The sequence below is a fragment of the Seriola aureovittata genome, chromosome 5 (genome assembly GCF_021018895.1).
Source record: "Seriola aureovittata isolate HTS-2021-v1 ecotype China chromosome 5, ASM2101889v1, whole genome shotgun sequence".
Taxonomy (NCBI): Eukaryota; Metazoa; Chordata; class Actinopteri; order Carangiformes; family Carangidae; genus Seriola; species Seriola aureovittata.
Window position 1 is genome coordinate 13,922,605 of NC_079368.1, and position 19,973 is coordinate 13,942,577.

The window sequence follows — 19,973 nt, forward strand, 5'->3', positions numbered from 1 at the left end:
TCTGACTGTTATTGCTCCAGGAAATCGTCCGGAACAGAACAGCAACAAAAGATAATAGGATATTTATTGCAACACCTGTATGTGTTTGTGCGTGGAATGTTATCCAAGCAAATCTTATTCCCGAACATATGCAACTACATGCACATACCTGCATGTGTGCATTTGGCATGTGTGTGTCCACATAATGAAGAGGAGTAAAGCTTTTAGCTGTCAGATAGTCGTGAAGCGTTGACACTGTGTGACAGTCAGGAGTAACATGCTGAGAACAAACGTCTGATTAGAGTCACTGGACTGGAACTGAGTGGCTGCTGATTAGACGCATGCGACAGTGTTTGGTTATGTAGCAACATAAAGAAATGTTCTAAGCCAGTCATTAGATAGAAACACCTGTGCAGACACTTACGTGTGTCAACAGACTTGTGTGTGTGTGTGAGAAACAGAACAAGTGAAAAAAAAGAGAGGGAGAAAGCTCTAAACCTGGGGCTCAGGACCCCCCAGGCAGCTCTGAGGTTTGCCGGATGATTTATGTTATGAGAAAAAATACTTGCAACACATAAATTTAGAATCCTGTTTTTAATCTTTGTGATAAATGCCTAATGTTTGAGAAATAATGAATATTTACAGCCCTTAGGCTCGCACCGATAATTACTCATGTGAAATGGCCTGATGAGGGAAAAATAAAGAATTAGCGTCTGGTGTCAGAGTTCAACATTTGGCCGTGCAAAAGTGGGTCACGTCGTTTTTTTGGGGGTCCAGACATGGAAAATGCTTGAGTGCCACTGTTGCAGAAAACAGTAGGTACAGTCTGACCTCTGCTGCACCCCTGTATGGAACCAGCAGTGTTTTTTTTTTTTTCTTTCTCTCTGTCTGTTTCAGTTCCAGCCCTCTAAGGCACATTACATAACTACACTATTATTTTTCCATCCCCTGCCCCTCTGTCTGACTGACATAGCGGGGAAAATACAGATCCAAACAAGGCAATGATAATGACTTGCTCCTCTCTTTTGATCGGTCTATTTGTCACACCCTTTCTCTTTATTTTCTGCCTTTTCCTTCTGCTTTCTGCTGAACCAAACTCTCTCTCTATCCCCCTCCCTCTCTCTCTTTCTCTCTCTCTCTCTCTCTTTTTCTGCCCCACCACAAGTTGGTTCGCTTTTGCACCCAATGTGGTACGCTGGCTTTCCATTAGTTCATTTCCCTTGCTTTGAGAATGCGCTTGCATGCTGCATGTGTGTGTGTGCGCTTCCGTGTGCATGCATGTGCACATGTGCGTGTGTCTCCTGAGTCTCAGAACAGTATTATTGTAAACATATCATTTGATGGGGAGAGTGGTTCAGGTTGTTGGCCGGCTGCCCTGCTTTCATTTGGAACAGAGCTGCCAACATCTGGACTGTGTCAACACTCACTGACAGTGTTTGTGTGTGTGTGTGTGTGTGTGTGTGTGTGTGTGTGTGTGTGTGTGTGTGCGTGCGTGCGTGCATGTGTGTGTGTGTGTGTGTTCGTGTGTGTGTATTGGGGTCCCTGCCTCAGCCCCAGAGCTGTCAGCCATTGGATGGGGAACAGATTTGCTCAGATTAATCAAAGGTGTAGCATTAATAAAAGGGAGCTCTATTCCTTCATGCCTCCAGGCGGCCATTTTAAGAGCCTGGGAGAGCAGCCTCGCATCTTCCAGGATGAGCTGCAGTCACACGCAGGCCATGCGCAGGCACACAGGTACATGCACACAGCCTGAGGTGGGCTTTCAGCTGAAATAGTCATACTATTAATAACTATAAATGTGAACACTTGAAAGGTGAAAATGACCTCTCTCTTATTTGTGGTCATCACACACTGTTTGGCGGAGTAACAGTGCAGCGTTCCCTTTGGACAGGATACCGTATTCGATACTGTACAAACTGTCTGTGGGAGAAACTCAGCTGAGAATCTGTGGCCACCCTGGATGAAAAACCCACAAATCCAGCAGAGACACATAAAATATGTTATTCGTATGATAAAAAATGTGCGGCAAACTCCTCCATTAATTTATTTAATCCCGGGTCAGGATGTGCAGCCACCATAGATGCAGGACTCGCAAAACATTCAGAGACGAATTTCAGTGCTGAGCGGGACTAAAAGAGAAGGAAAGGAACAGAATTTAGCTCATTAATTTATGTAAACTGAGAGCAGATGCATTGGAATTATTGCGGTATACACACACAGCGATGATGCGAATGTTGAAAGAGAGAGATACATCAAAACCGCTGTGGGGTTTGGTGTGTGTGCGTGTGCATGTGTGGTGTGTGTGTGTGTGTGTGTTGTGAGAGAAAAAGAGAAAAACAGCTACAAAGGGTTAAGAAATTATATTAACTATATGCTAGGTATTTGAACATTTTCCCCATCATGCCTCTTACAGTAGTTTTAACTGTTATTTGTGCAAAGCCAGGGCTAGAGTTTCCTTCCTTTTGCGGTGGAATAACTACATCTTAAAACACACACATACACACATACGCACACATCATACAAGAAGTTTATAATCTTGTGGTTTTTCAAACCCTGAGACAAATGCTGTGCTCTATGCAAACCATCCAGTCCCCTCTTCTCTTTTTCTCCTTATTGAACTTTATCTCTGACACCAGTTTCTATGTTCATGCTTTAAGCCTTTGTGCACGTGCATCTGTGTGTGCATACGTGCCTGCTGCATATGAGCAAATGTGCATGCGCGAGTACAGACACCGCTGTGAGAAGGGCTAATAATCTCCCCTTCAGCTGAGGCCAGAATCTCTGTCCAGCCCTCTCTGAGTCACCCAGCAGTCTGGGCTGTTGGCTCTGGCAGGCCATCTGATCCGGCCTCACTGGGCTAAAGATATTTGGGTGTAGTGAGCGCTGATGTTATTGCTGAGCTCTGGGTAGAGCAGGGCTGAGATGTATTTGGGTTGGCTTTCTGAGGGATGAAGCCTGTTTGCCTACCGGGCTGAAGACTCTGCAGGGGGCCCTGCCTAATCTGCTGCACCATCCGACAGCTTAATTAGTGTTTCACTGCTGCTCTCACATACAGTATTCCCGCGCGCACGCACACATACACACACACACACACACACACACACACACACACACACACACACACACACACACACACACACAAGCATTTCCTCTCTTCCACACACCCATACACACTGGGGCATAGCTCGTTAGTCTAATAAAGAGCCATTAGAAGGTTAAATGTGGGTCTCATTAAAGATTAGTCGTTTACTACCATGCATATTAGAGTCTCTTGTGTGATTCTGATAACTGCTCATATTGCTGCGAAAGTGAAGACCACAGTCAACTTGTGCAATGCTAATTTACCATGCTATAGCCTGGGATTTGGCCTGTCTCCTGCTGAGAGCATAAACACCATGAGAAATGGATAGAGTCACTTCCAGTCAGTGACTGAGGGCTTAAATGTCATTACATGATGGTGTCTTTATGTTGTGGGTGTGCTCTACACACTATAAATTGTTTGAGATGATTTTGACGAGTAGTGATCCAAGGGGCTTAAAGAGGAAGAGGCTTGAGAAGGATAAGCTGTGTGAAGAGGAGGTCTAGATTAGCGTGAATGGATTTGGAAGCCCTCGTGGAAGCTTGGACTAAAGGCTGTATTGAAATGTCAGAGATAATAATTTTACTTTGCTCGTTTCTGAAGATCCCCGTCCTAATGCCTCTACCATCTATTTGAGAGCAGATCAGCGGACGTCCATCAATGAGAGAGAGAGAGGGAGCGAGACAGAGGGAGAGTTTTGGCATGCCACAAAGATTCGTATTCTTGCTCTTTCCAGCCCTCATCAAGTTCTATGTGATCCAAAAAGCACTCTTGTCTTTACTTGGACTCTAATGACATTATTCTCCTGGTCACGGCCACATAAAAAACAGATGAGCATGAGCCATAAAGGGGAAAATCAGTTTTGAAAAAGGAATTAAATATTGGAGCTGCCAATGTTTTGACTTAGCGGATAAAGCCTCCAGGCAACTAGGGTTGGAGGGAGAAGGAGCAAGAAGCTGTGAGAATGTCAAACAGCAGACGGCTTTACTGACTGAAAACATGGATTAGCCATGCAAAGCCGTGTTTTAGGAGTTCCAGTATTACTGAACAACCCATGACTATCGAACAGTGTAAAACAATGTGTTAGCTGCATATCAATTAGATTCTCTTCAGAGATAGGCCTAGACATTAGAACTGAAATTGAGCTGTTAAACTGGCCAACAGATTCACTTCTTCCCCATCTCTGTGAGCAGTTCGGCCAAGCTCTGCTACATGCATAAAAAAAAAAAAGAGAGAAAGACATATTTAATGACGTCTGTTCTTGTTTGTTTGTCAGATTTTAAAAGTCATTTGTAGGAACATCTGTGACAGTGAATTTGCATTTTGAAAATGTTCTCAACCGCAACAGAAAAAAAGTCCTCTAAATGGAAATGCCAAAATCTGTCCCTTTGAGGCATAATGGGAGCTGCTCATGGCTATGATGTTCAGATTCATACAATATGCAAAGATTTAATATTGGTTTCTTGTTGGCAGTCCGTCTATCTGTCTGCCTGATAGTTAATTTAAGACTGTCAGGACTGTTTTGTGCTTGTTTGTGATTTGGAAATTAGCCCTCGTTAAAGGAAGGCTGATTTTCTGCTTTTTACATTTTTAAATTACACACACACACACACACACAAGTGTTTCTGTGTTTTCGACATTTTCACAATTCATTTCCATACATCATTTATTTGTTGACAGTAAGTTGTAAAATTGTTAACACAGGCGTTAATCTGTCGTTCACTCCTGCCGCGATTTGTCCCACAGTTATTTATCATGTTTCCACTAGTTAATGTTTATGATAGCTTGTGTGATGACACTGTGGTTATGTTGCTGCCGTGCACTGTGATGGTTTGTTTTGACTGACACGCTGTCACTTCGCTCGCAGGGAAAGCTGCTAATTTACTATCTCTCAAACAGATGTCACATTATGCGTCTAACATCCACACACATCTGCCCATATGTGCTTAAACCAGTCGTCAGTGAGTCTTTGTCAACAAGAGTTGACGTCTCCAGCTGGGTTTCAACGCCACTGTTCACAAGAGAATCTTCATAAAAGCATCTAACTGTATAACTGAGATGTCGTTACAGAGGGGAATAATTGAATAAATGTGTAACATCACTTGACTTTAGCGTGTCAGTGTGGTCCCCTGTCTTCTGCACCCTAGTGGTAGGTGCTGTAAAGCCTCACGGTGCTCTGCCGCAGAGATACATCTTTAAAATCCTGCAGCCATTATGGACAAAGACACATTTATATCTACTTTTTATTTATTTTACATTTTCGGCTGCCAGAACAGGAAGAAATCTGCATTGTATTGAAAGTAACAGGTCATTATTTCAATCACAAAATGGATTTTTCACAATGAGCAACTGAGCATGTCAAGTTGCTAACATATATTGTCACAAACTACCAAGATCTTATGTTTATAGTGCACTACTGACTTCAAGTGTGTGTGTGTGTGTGCGCGCGTGTGCGTGTGTGTGTGTGTCTGTGTCTGTGTGTGTGTGTGTGTGTATGTGTGTGTGAGTTGGCTTGGCGGACAGCCATGCAGCTGGAAGCCATCATAGAACCAATTACTTTCTGTCTTTTGCTCTCCTTCGCTCTCCCTCTTTCTTCCCTTCTCCCTCTTTGTCGTTCTCTTCATCTTTCCCTTCTGCTCCCATTTTGTTTGTCTGTCTGATTTCAATTCTGCAGGCCTGTCTCTTTGTGAACCAAGAGTCAGCTTCTCAGTTAACCCCTCTACTTTGCCTTCACTCACGTCTTCCTTGCACCAACTGATATATCTCATCACCACCAAACTCCACCTCTACCTTTCCCCTGATCATTCTTTCATCCAAATTACTTCATCCTCCTTATCATCCTCTTAAATAATTTTTTTTTTTGGTGTGGATTTCTCCTAATTTTGCTTAGCACCTCAGGCTTATTGATTCAGATGTGAAATGTTTGTAAGGCTGCATGTGCTGCCAACACGACTAACAGACCAATTTACAGTAACATGTCTGAGCTGCAATTCATGCCATGAGTGAAGGGCGGCAGGAGTGTAAACACTGATCACAGATCATGTACTGACTGGATGTGTCAGCAGAGAGGGAGAGGGAGGCAGTGAAGGATGGAGGAAGTGAGAGAGTTAACAGTGTAAACAAATGAGGACTGTAATGAGGATAAAGCACCGCTGTGAACAAGTGAGCCTTTGTCTTCACTCATACCTGCTCTCTCTCGCTCTCTTGCTGTCACACACACACACACACACACACATATTTAAACGGCTGTACCGTGTTTAGGTTTCTGGGAAGTGCAGTTTATTGAATGTTAAAGAAGAGAAACAGAATTCAGCACTTCATTCAGAGTGAGCGAGCGAGACACTTAATGATGTTTTTCAAGTGACGGTGCCAAAAGGAGGTTTTTTTTCGCCATCTTCTCAAACTATCTGTAACTTTTGAATAACAAATAAGAAATAAACAAATATAGATGTTTTTTTGGAATAGGTTTGATTATTGTGTTGAGATCCATAACTGGAGAAAATTGAGTTTGATTTTTTTCCCCATCAGCTCCGTTTATTTCTGTAAATGTCTAAAAACAATTTAACCACTTAATTTGTCAACACAGACGTACCCGAGGCGTAATATGCCTGTGAAGTGCAGCCATCAACTGTTGGTGAATCCTTGTACTTTGTCCAACATAAGCCTCTTTGCTTTAACAGTTGTTGGCAGAAAATGGTAAAACAGTTTTGGCTTAAAGGAACGTACCACTGGTTTTGAATGTATTTACAACAAATCAAATGTACTTTGCATCACAGTTCTTTATTTTTCTAACCATGCTGGGTTTTATATTGTTGGATGCAGTTTTCCTACTATGCCAGGCAGGCAATAGTTTATTACTTTTTATACAATAAGAAAATCTAGTGGCACACTCTCTCTTGAGTTTTGTAATCTCAAAGTTTCAAGAATCTGCTAATTAATTTCCAAACCATGCAGAAATTAGAGGAAATCATTGGCTGAAACGCCTTCAGATTTCCAAAACTATAAAGCATGCATTTGGTAATGAACTATGTAAATGGAGAGCACACATAATTCTTATCCAAGGAGCTAAAGGTTGCAAAAACACTGGTATGGTCCTTTAAATTCAATACAGTTGAAGCCAGGAACGTCTGTAACAGCGACATTTGATCATCAGTATAGAGTGCTGCAGGAATGAGTCCTAAAACCTGCATTAGTCAGCATTTGAGCACTTCCAGTTCCCTTTTCTCGAAGTCTAGATTTTTTCATTAAATGTCATCATGCTAAACACAAAAACTGATATACTCACCACACCAATCCACTTTGACAGCCTTGCTATGTTGTATACTCATGTTTTTGCAAAATAGTACTAACTCTGTACAAGGAAAGGCTTTTGTAGAAGAGGTAAGAATGCTACATTTTCTGCAGAAATCCATAAGCCAATAAAAATCCTATAGGGAACCAGAGTGATGCTAACACTCCATGTAGGTTTATTGGAAGCAAGCAGCAACCTCCTGCACTGAAAAATGAAGCCAAGTGTGCAAAAAATTGCAGTTCCTCAAATGGCCACTTGAGGCTGGCTCCAAAAGTGAGTCAATCCCCATAGAGTCCCATGTTAAATACCCAACTTTACAGCAGAAATATACATGTTTACAGCCTTGTACAAAACGGATTTGGTCTCTATAGCTAATTTTCCCTTTCATGACAACTGTACAGGGGGTGAAATTGTAAATAGCTCACCCGTTTAAATTTTATTAAGGCTTAAAGTTATGCATAATTGAGGCCATGGGAGCTTTGAGTGACAGGTGTGTGCCATCACTGTCTGTTAGGCGTCACCTCAGCTAATTTGAATCATTCAATGTGACCTCTTGGCTGTGTTTGCGGTTTTTGTTTGTTGTTTTTTTTGCTATTTTTCAACATGAAGCAAGTATTCACCTAAAACTCACGTCATTCCACACCATACATGGTACATCCCTCAGCAAGAGGTCACAGCTGATACAAACTTCATAAGAAATATTTCTTACCGTGACTCCGTTTCCAACAGTCGGTAACTTCAGACACTCCAGACTTTATACTCCAAACGTTATAATCCACAGACGTTATCCAAAGTTCCGTTATCTTCCTCACCATTATCTTGTTTCTTCTTGCAATGCGTGCAATAAAGTTTTTTTCGCCAGCTTTTCCTTCACATGGCCCGAATGCCGAAAAGCCGTCACACATGTGTAGTGGCAAATTAAAAAAAATATCGTACCCACCACGAACCAACGTAAACGCACAATAATTAACTTTTGGAGCAATTCTTATTTTTCTCAACCTAAAGTGTCTGACCGTCCATGAAGGAAACCGCTGGAGACCTGACTTGTTTTTTTTGTTTGTTTGTTTTTTAACCACACCGGAATTGGCTCGCGACAAAATAAGCATTTTTGATTGGCCGATGTCCGCTCTGCCTGCTCGCTACTGCACTGGTTTTATTCATGACCAACATGACCATAACAATAATAAATCAGCAATATGAACCAATAGTAGCGACAGTAGGCAAAATAATATATTTATGCATAAGGAAATGTTTCGCCTTTTACTGAAATTTTAGATACTATGCAAATTGTATTGGAGCCCTCTTTTGGTCCTGGACTGCTATGACGCCACTTCATGACAGATGACTATTAAAAAAAAACTAGTTCTAGTAACTGTGTACCTATGGATGGGTTAGGGTTAGACAGAGAGATAGATAACATTATTAATCCCGTCGTCCTCCATTTCCAGTTTAACTCGGTTCAGAAATGCTTCATTGTCTTCACTGGCCAACGCACCCAACCAACCCCGTTACGTAGGCAATGACGTCACACCAAAATGGCTGCTCGCTAGTTAGCTAGCAATTAGAAATTACGAAAATAAATTAGTGGACATATTTGTGGTTTTCACAATTTTTAATATCAGATTTTAGGCAAGGTGGTTTTTCTAATAAATTTCCTCACTACCAGTGCCAAAAACATGCATGTTTCATTTCCGCTTTAAACAGTGTGAGCAAAACAATAAAACTGAGGGGGCTACACCGTCTTCAAAAATGGGTAAACTTATGTCAATATTGACATGCTACACATCGTTAGCTTGGATAGATTCTCCACAATTCAACTGTTGAGTTCATTTTACAGAAGAGATGGTGACCCTACCTTTGAAGAGGTTGTGAAGTCCAGTGTCTGTCACGATTATTTATGTTCCTTTAGTTTGTAAGAGTCCACTGCTCAAAAGAATCAAAGGCTTTTTCGTAAAAGTATTCCAGGTTGTGAATATTGTCATGTGAACTCCATTTCAGTCCATGGGGCAACTTCTTCTTCACTTCTTCCAACATGAAAACAATTTTTTAAAGTTCCAGCTGTGGGGTTTTGGTTGTGTTTGTTTTAGTTAGTTTACTTTCCGGTTATGAAATCCTAACCAATGAGTGAGCCAGCTAACCTTTTCTCTGCCTAGAGACAACAGAAAAAAAAAATCTGATGCCTGGTGAGTCTGGCATGTGTGTGTTGACTGCATTTGCAACCTGTTCCCCTCTTGACACAACTACAACATAACAGAAAAAAAACAACAAAAAACACATCTGCTCTCTCCAACGGAAATCAGTGGACGAAATGGCTACATGACAGAGTTTATGTTGAAGCTCCCGAGGAAGAGAGGGAGTCCAAATATTTGACAATTTCTGTCCATCTATATCCACCTAACAAAGTGCAAAAATTAAGAGAATGCAGTACGTGCTGAGAAATGGTTGTCATGAGCACACACTCACACACACACACACACACACACACACACACAGAGGGATGACATGACCATGTTTTTTTTCCCTCATCCTGAATTTTCAGGTTTTCATTAAAGAGCGAATGGTTTGAGCCTGTAATCACCATGATCTCACATCTTTTACATTATGTGTGTACTTTGGCAAATCCATTGAACCCTCATCTGCAATTTAATACTTTGATATCACATTAACTGGTCCCATGTTACCTAATCATTTCAAATAGATTATGTTTTTTAATCTGAACAATCCTTAATACTACTGATTTCAGAATAGAAAAAAATGCACTCCACTATTTAGTATCCACTACTTATTTTGGGATGTTAGAACGAATATATGAGATTATGTATTGTATACATTTAGTTTCTTATGAATGGAAATTGTATCCTCAGCTTTCACACAAGCATTTTAATCCTGATTTATTAACCAGAAAGCATAACCAGCAGTTAGCATTGTCCCTTGTGTATTGTGGTGTTATCCTGCGTCTGTGTGGGTTTCCTCAGATGCTCCCAGTTTGAAAAGCTGTGTTTCACTGCCTTCTCTGGTCGAAAGCTTCATGTCCTCTGCACCCCTGACCCGGCCACAGCCGGCAGTTTTTACGCGTGGTCCGAAGTGTGTTGTATTTCACCTGAAACCACACCCATCAGTGATGTCACAGTGTACTGACACGACCTGAGGTACACTTTGACATCGCAGAAGCAAGGTGAGAAGTTAAAACCACATCAGAAACATTATTTTCATAGGTGTGAATGTGATTGTTTGTTCGCCAGGGAGTTTCCTGTGACAAATAAAAGCATTAAACAGGGAGAAAAGATTTAACACCTCTGACCACCACACTTGGGTGGGTTGGTAAGTAACAGCAATTATCGCCAGGTTATTTTAATCCTCATAAAATGTTTACATAATCTGAAAATGTGCTAGAAACAAACATTCAAAGGCAGTTTTTTTTTTGTTTCTGTCATCTCTCAAGCTGAATCCTGGAAGTGTTGCTTTTTCCAGACAGAAATTTGCAAATCAAAATGACGGCACATTAGCAAAAGACTGAGAAGACAAATCAGACGACCATCATACAAAGAATGTCTCACTGTGCTGAAAGAGGCCGCTCATTCTGAAAAAGGGGCAAATAGTAACAAGTAACACACTCAACACACACACACAAACACACACAGATGGAGATGTGGCCGGGCGTCGGGCCAGATGCTCTGAGAGAAGGAAACTCACATTCTTGTGATGGGGAGTCATCAAGTATCAGGTTCCATAGACTCTGGCAGACGCTGGAGAGCACCCTCACCACCCACCACCCCATCTCTCTCACACAGACGCACACACACACACACACACACACACACACACACACACACACACACACACACACACACACACACACGCATGCACAGAAACAAACACATGCATAGGGGCATACTGTGCAGCGCCTTCCTTTTTGTGTGTGCATGAGGGCGAGTTGGCTTCATGAAGTCACTGAAACTGCTGCCTCTTTTAATTTTGTTAGATCTGTTTGTGGAAAAGTGTAGGCAGAAGTCTCTGATCTTGAATGCAGCCTGGTCTGTTTTGTTTTATTTTGCGAGAGTTTGTGTGTGTCTACAAGAAAACCTCTTCACTCTGTGGTAAAGACGCTGTTTAAAGACAAATGAATGCAAAGGAATTTGTTGGTTTGGGCCAGTGTGAGGCCCACAGGTCAAATGATTATGGAGGAGAGGAGGGTGAGGAAGGGACACAGCTGATGTGCAATTCCTTATTATTCCACAAGATGTCAGCATCAACCTGCTCTTCTTAAGGCCACCGATGCTGCAAGTGGCTACAACCCAGATCAATGCTCAGACTTTCAAAAATCTGATTTCCTAAAGTTTTACATCACACCCAATTTATGAAGAAATTAAGCATTTTAAAATCACAGTGTTAACATGAAATACTTTTATACAAACACTTCATCACAGTCACTTGACCTACTGTAAATCTCAATACAATAAATAGTCTGTTAGGCAAAGCAGGCTTAGGAAGACAGGTATAATAAAACAATCAATAAAAAGGTTTTATGCTTAGAAAAGTTGCTCCATCCAATTCTCTTCATCCGGACAGCTCATTCCTGAAAGTTTAACTCAACTGACACGTTCAAACTCTGCTGGTGGAGCACATGATGAACGCTCTGTTACTCAGCTGCTGCCATATCGAGCTGAGCTGTTGAATAAAGACTTTACTTAAACATTTAGCTTCACTGTGATATCTTAAGGTGCCGAAACATCTGAGACTTTTCATTTAGTCTTCATCCAATTTTTAAGTTTGGATCCTAGTATTGATCAAACTCTTTGAGAAAATTGAAAGAGCTTGTTGGTTAAACAGCTATAACACTGAACTACATTTGAATGAAGTAATAGAAGTCGTTCTAGTTTTGGTACTCAAAAATCTATTTGAATGAAATGCTTTGCAACCATGCAACACTGTGTCAGGTTTGCTGGGAAAGACAGATCTGTTAAACACATCTAAATGGACAAACTCTAAATGTAAAACCGCTATATTTGGTAACTCAAAGTATTTCTGGATATATCTTTTGGAGATATATATTTATATATTTGGAGGGGGAAAGATCTCAAAAACTGTTGTTCTGTTTCGTGTTTTATAACCCAATATTTCATTACCATGCAAGATGGTCATGATTATGATAATAATAACAATATGGTAAGAACATGGTGGCACCTTTCCAGAGAAGAAATCAGTCTTAAGTCATGTTAAGACTTCACAATACATAAATGATTGCATAGACCAAAGAGAGTAGAAAAAGTGTCATGCTGGAGCAGATAATTACAGCTTAACTAAAACTAACTAAGAACTAAAATTATCTGATGAATCATACCAAGCTAATAATAAGTTCACTGGAAACATATGTACCTGTTTGGTTTTTGTTTTTTTCAGTTCTCTGAACACCCTCCCATTTTCCATTTCAGGCTTTTCCTCTTCCTCCATCAGTAATTATTGTGTTCAATGAGTAAATAAACACTGAAAGAACAAACACACCCCTTTGCACTCATATGATTCATCTGTAAGTGTGTGTGCACGTGTGTGTGTCTGCTGCATATGAAAATGTAACTTGGATGATGATGATGATGATGATGATGATGATGATGATGATGATGCATTTTAAATGAAGAACAATATGATAAGCATATAAAATACAATGTATAGTTAAATTTCATGTCAGTGGTTCTCAACATTTTTGGCTTGTGACCCTTTACAAAAATACAGTGTCTTATTTGTGCTCTTTATCATATTTCAGATGTCTATGTGTTATTTGCAGTTCCACCTAACAGACATTACCACAAAAAATTGAATCAATTTTTAGGGAAACTGATTTGAATAACTGTGTGAGGCCCAAAGACGTAAAATGATCTATTGTTTTACAAAAAATTGGAGAAAAGTCCACAAATAAATAAATGTTTGCGCAGCAGCATTTTGTTTTTTCTTCTGTCCAACCTCATCAATCAGCTCATGACCCCTCAGATTTACCCTGTGAACCTTTGGAAGTGGTCTGACCCACAGGTAAGGAACCACCGGAATAAGGTTAACTGTATATGAAGTAATTCAAACTAGCTCCACCTAAAACAGTAAAATGCTGCGTGCACATCGATGAACCAGCATTAATAATCTGATAATGTCATATAACAATATATCATTAATGCTGGTCAGTCTGCATAACAAATACTTTTACTTTTGATACTTGAAGTACATTCTTTTTAATCATATTTAAAACCTATTGTTTTGAAAAACAAAGGAGAGGAGAAACATTTGCTTCTTGGTTTTCTCTGTGAACACAGTGATGACACAGCAAAACAAAACAAAGTTCAACTCTGACCTCACCCAACGTCAGTGTGGCCTACAATTGCGAGCAGGTGCTGCAGTGCACATGTCGCTCTTGACATAGAGGACATTTTACGTAGACGTAGTGCACTGTGTCATTGCTTTTGTGAACAAGCATGAAAGTGAATGACTCCTACAGAAGAGCAAAAGCAGGGTTTACGAACCCGTGACAAGCTCACACAATGGGTTTATCACGCATGACCGCAATGTTTCCAGTCAGCCGTTAAAGATTGAATCCCGTTATAATACAAACAATCGCAGTGAAAACGCAATGAAATGTTATTCTGAGCTTGCATGACTGTCAGGGTCAGAATGATATTTGTCTATATTTCAAGCAGGAATGTCTTGATTTTGTCATTATTTATCTTATCAATCCAAACATGAACAATCAGACATGGTCAAACATTAGTCTCTCATTTTTCTGGTTTCTAATAAACTTAGATTAATAGTTGTATTTTTATGTTATGTTTACAATAAATGTAAAACGTCATGATGGCATTTACTCAATAAATGAATAAGTCTCAACAGATATATTCCTTTATAAATATAGGGAGACTTCCCAGGGTGCATCTGAACCTCTGGAGGGTCAGGATTCCTGGACTTGATCTTGAGTTAGCTGTTGTGCTTCTACCTGTGGTGAATGCATTACACTCCCATTACAGAGTCCTCTGTCATTTTCATTAATGATTAACTTACATTGAATTGATTAATTGACAAGTTCCTTTTTACTGTATGCATTTATTCTATGCATTCTTTGTCTTTGTGGAAACCCATGTTACCCACAACTCCATCTCGACAGTTCAATTGGAGGTTTGTGTGCGTTAGGAGCCCCTAGCCTCAAGCAAAGATGAGGAGCAATAAGTCATAATAAGCAATAATGTCATTGAAGGCTAGGACTAAATAGTCCTGAAACCAGTTTGAGGTGAGACATGCTTTAGATTCTTCATCATTTCAATCAACAAACACCTGCAGTCAAAGAAACAACACCCTGACTCCTGGCTGACCTCATCTTCACCTCATTTGTGGTTTTCAGGGTTGGAGAGTGGACAGACATGGTGTGTCTGAGTGTGTGTCTAGAGATTTGGGCGTGGGACAGATTATCACTGCTGAGTGTCAGTGGTTCCTGTTGAGAATGAGCAGAGAAAATGAAGAGGTGGATGAGATGGAGAGATGGAGAGGAGGGAAGAGGTGGGGTTTTGTCTGTTGTCTGTTACTATAAAAGCCTTCAGTGGAAGTCTGCGGTACAGCTCGAGAAAAGCTGGCAACTAATGCAGCAGGTGCCTATTCTGGGACATATGACTGGATCACACTGCACAAAGGTAGGAGCACTTGTAAATGTTTGTCAAAGTGCAGCAGGACAGTAAACCAAGATCAAACTTTGCAGCTGAGTGACATACTAGTTTCTCTCCTTTCAGGATATTCAGAGGAATATCAACTGTTCTACTTCTGCTGCGCTGCCCACCAGCTCTCCTGTCACCACCTCTACAGTAAGTCAGAGCTCACAGTTCAGACATACAGAATATTTCTAGCAGTACCTCTCTAATTCATTTCCAACCTCGATGATGGCTCCAGGAACTCCAGCCGCTGATGGCGCCCCTCGAACTGCAGTCTGAGCATGACAACTCCCAGAAGGACATGAAGGAGAAGGACCCAGTGCAACCTGCAGGACCCACAGCCCTGCAGAGGTTCACGGCTCGCTTCCTCAAGGGAGTCTCATACTTCTCTGGAGACATGAAGGTTTTCGGAAAATGGATGGAAAGTAAGTTAACAATAACTGTTTGCTTTAAAATACACAGCAGTCGTACTCTGGAAATGACATTATTATAAAATTACAGGATATTATCAGCATTATATACTGAATCCATTTCACCTTTGCTCTTTCTGGTTAACAGAGACATTTACTCTCCAGTAGTTTTGGGAGAGAGACAAATTTTTGACACAGATTCACCCGAGTCCACTGATTTCAGTGTCCCAGCCTCAACTTCTCACTTTGTGTCTTTTCACTTTTTAAACACTTTTGCTCACTGTGAGATAAATGTGTCTTTACTTGAAAACCACCCAGTATTGTTTTATCCTGCCCCTGGCTGCACAACAGTCAGCCTGAAAAGACGAAAACTTGCCCAGGATTCACTGTGGGAAGCCTCATTTAGCAGCTCTGTGAAAATGTCATCCCTCTCTCTGTTCTTTCTTTCCATCGTCCAGAACAGTTCCTCTTGCTGCAGCTGCTGGACTGGGTTTTACGTGGAGCTGCCCAAGTGATGTTTGTCAACAACCCTCTGAGCGGCCTCATCATTTTCGCCGGCCTCATCCTGCAGAACTACTGGTGGGCCCTCAACGGCTTTGTGGGCACACTCTTTGCTACCATTTCTGCCCTTATTCTGCAACAGAACAGGTTTGAACACTCAATTATTATAATTTTTTTAAATTGTTGCCGCACATTATAATTAATCACATCATCATTAAATGTTAAATAAATAAAGAATGATTTTTGAACTCACTGTTAATCACAACATGTTAGATAAGTGCAGCGTGTGCTGACATGAAACATGATTCAAAAATCAGAACAGAAGTGGATAGTGTCCGTTTTGGCGGTATAATGTTAAATGTTTATGTAGGATGAGCCACAGACACTGTGTTGTACAAAAGGAATATATGAATGAATTACTTCATCCGCATTATTTTCCTTCAGGGGCGCAATAGCTGCAGGGCTGTATGGTTACAACGGCATCCTGGTGGGTCTGCTGATGGCTGTGTTCTCCAATGCAGGAGACTGGTACTGGTGGCTTCTGCTGCCCAACATCTTCATGTCCATGATGTGGTAAGCACATAGACTGAGTAATGGTGAAATGGTGCAGCAAATTCATATCATAAGAAATGAAAGGCAGATGTACAGATGTAGATAAACCAAACCAAAAAAGTTTATTGTAGTATGAGCGTATAGATGTCATGACGTTAAGAGCTAATATAATTGTGTGCCATTGTGTTTCAGCCCGATCGTGTCCAGCGCCTTGGCCTCTATTAACAGTCGCTGGGATCTGCCGGTGTTCACTCTGCCCTTCAACATCCTGGTGTGTCTCCACATGGTCGCCACGGGCCACTACAACCACCACTTCCCCCAAGTCCTCATTCAGCCTCGCTCAGAGCTGCCCAACATCACCTGGGCTGAAATTGATTTACCCAAGGTCAGTGACAGACCAGGGTTTATCTATGTACTCTAATATTAAGGTCGTGGAAGGTGTTTTCAGCTGCTCTGGCTGATAGATCTTTGCTCGTCGTACCTAAGCGCGTGAGTGTAACTTGCTGTGTGCTGGTGCATCAAAGCTAACATGTTAGTGAGGGAAATGTCAATCAATCCGTTTCTACAAAACTATACAGCCCAAGGAAGAATTCTTGTTGGAAAACACCTCTGTACATCATGGTTTGTTGTGCATCTACAATTATGTTTAACCTTTCTGTCTCTATCTCTTTAGCTGTTCATGTCAGTGCCTGTGGGAATAGGCCAAGTCTACGGCTGTGACAACCCTTGGACAGGAGGAATCTTCATCATCTCGCTCTTCATCTCTTCCCCCATCACCTGTGCTCATGCTGTCCTGGGATCTGCAGTGGGCATGGTTTCAGGTGAGAGGACCAGACGATACCATGGCAACTATAAGACTAATTCTGTCTCACCTCAATAAACAGCGCATCTTATTTTTGCTTCCTTACATACTTATAGAATGAATTCAAGCCTCAATATGTTCCAACTCCAAGATGACCCCAAAAATAAAGGTGCCATATAAACAGGAGGGTTATTATTTATTAAGATAATCCAAACTTAAACTGAGATTGCCACCTCTAGAATAGCATTTCTGTGTTTGTTTTGCAGGTCTGGCTCTGGCAGCACCATTTGGAGACATTTACTTCGGCCTCTGGGGATATAACTGTGTGTTAGCCTGCATCGCCATCGGAGGAATGTTTTACGCTCTCACCTGGCAGGTGCACCTGCTTGCCATTGCATGTGGTGAGTAGACAACTGGAAGAGCCAGCAGGTATTTGTAATCTGTGATCACACTTACGCACACAAATGTCATCTCACGGTATCTCCCTTCTTCTCCTCTCCAGCTTTTTTCTGTGCATACCTTGGCTCAGCCATTGCCAATATCATGTCCAATGTGAGTACACATTTTCTATCACTGCATTTATATATCAGCCAATAATAAACACCAGTTACTAATTGCAACATGATGTATTCTTCATCTACAGTTTGGTCTGCCAGCCTGCACCTGGCCTTTCTGTCTGTCTGCTCTCACTTTCCTCCTCCTGACCACGGGGATCAATAGGATCTTCAAACTCCCACTGGCCAAAGTCAATTATCCTGAGAAAAACCTGGGCTTCTTCTGGAAGATGAAGAAGCAGGAGAAAATGGAGAAGGCTGAGAAAGAGAGGAAAGAGAAGGAAGAGCAGCAGAGAACCATTGAAGAAGAACTGATACTAAATGAGAAAGAGCAACTGAGACTTGAGCTTGAAAGAATGGAAGAAGGGAGGGTAGCAAGTGAGGCACCAGAGGGTGAAAATGATGAGACACCTGAGGCAGAACAACAAAGCATGAAATCAGACAGTGATCTAACTGAGGTCACTCTTCCTGATCATGTTTAACATTACATTTCTGCAGAGAGAGAGAGAGAGAGAGAGAGAGAGAGAGAGAGAGAAAGAGAGAGACAGAGAGAGAGAGAGAGAATGAAATGACAATACAGTAGTGGCACATAATGTATGAAGAATGTAACTGAATGTATCTGTAAGTATTCTTTCAGTGTGTTTGTGTATTTTACTATACATTGAAAACTTATGCTGGCAGTTATTTCCAGCCAGTTGATGTTTCACTGGATGATTTGTTGACATGTAGTAGCCTACTAATTTGTTCAGTAAAACGATATTAAATGTATATATTTTTTATTAAATTATTATTAATAATCAGTCTTGTGCATGTTGGTTTATTCAATGTTGTCTGAAGGTAATTGAGGTCAAATATGAAATGATTACAAATAATCTCTGAAATCTATCACTTGTTGATATGATCGGTTATTCTTGTCTGAGAAACACAACAGATGAAAAAAGATATTAGAAATCACTTTCATATAAATAAACCTTAATTTTATTGTGCTATTGCTATAGTGTGTGTGTGTGTGTGTGTGTGTGTATGTGTGTGTGTGTGTGTGTGTGTGTGTGTGTGTGTGTGTGTGTGTGTGTGTATTTCAGGAATAGCTGAGGAATTTTTTTTAACTTTGTAAGTTATTCAGAAAATATACACACAAACACTTAAACACACATCCCCCATTCTCCCCCAAATGAGAATACATTGAATAACTTCAAGTAATTATTCAAGCATTCATTCCTGCCAAATTATTCTGAGTTATTATAGCATCACCCATACCTAGCCCTGATACTTACAATAAAAATGATAGTTACTTGAGATGGGATCCATTATGATATCTATTGAAAAGATAGAGTAAGAGTGAAATATATAAAGGGGGACCAAGTGTCTTTAAATTTCTGATGGGACTTATATCTGAGTTTTTCCAATGGAATTAAGGATAGTACATCTTGATGCAATTTGTAAATAATGGGGGCTTGTCAGTCTTCAAAATGCAGATAACAAATCTCTAGGCTTTCAAAGATACAACTGTAAAAGTGTAGTAAAAGATGGGCATTCCAGTGGGTTGGTTCATGTGGCACTTAATACAAGTCGGATCAGCACTGGGATAGAACTTGGACAGTTTCTCATGAGATGAAAATGATTTAAGACATTAAATTCAACTAGCATAGTAAGAAATTGCAGTGGGATTGCTGGTTTCTGGAAAAACTGAGGCTAAACTGCATTGCAAAAACAGAAACAAAAAAAAACATCTTTTATTTGTGATTACATTGTGAACATCTTTTGGAATAGAAATAGCAATCTGTGTGTGTGTGTGTGTGTGTGTGTGTGTGTGTGTGTGTGTGTGTGTGTATATGTGTTTGGTTGTGTGTAACACAAATAATTTCAAGCCAACATAATATCTTGTCAAGTGATCCAAACATAAATGCGCATGTCTATGTCTTTCTATCTGTCTGTCTGCCGAATGTTTCCTGAATGAAACTGCACTAACACATGTTTCCAGTGAAAACTGTTGAAATGTGTGTAAATCCATGTGTCTTGTCTTGTTGCAACAGTCTGTAGCAGGACTACAGTCTAAGTCAGTCAGGTGTTTGAGAAACTGTTTGTCCCCCCATGCACTCAGAGGTTACCATGGTGCTAAGGTTTCTACT

General features: G+C 40.7%; 1 protein-coding gene across 1 annotated transcript; it reads left to right on the forward strand.

Annotated features, from left to right (window-relative positions):
- The first annotated feature begins 14,949 nt into the window (after positions 1-14,949).
- Positions 14,950-18,638, forward strand: slc14a2 (solute carrier family 14 member 2). Its single transcript, XM_056376830.1, has 10 exons — positions 14,950-15,010; positions 15,107-15,178; positions 15,264-15,450; positions 15,894-16,083; positions 16,381-16,509; positions 16,681-16,873; positions 17,162-17,309; positions 17,557-17,691; positions 17,793-17,842; positions 17,934-18,638. Exons 1-10 carry the CDS (start codon positions 14,960-14,962, stop codon positions 18,324-18,326), a joined length of 1,548 nt encoding a protein of 515 aa, XP_056232805.1. The 5' UTR covers positions 14,950-14,959; the 3' UTR covers positions 18,327-18,638.
- Positions 18,639-19,973: the final 1,335 nt, after the last annotated feature.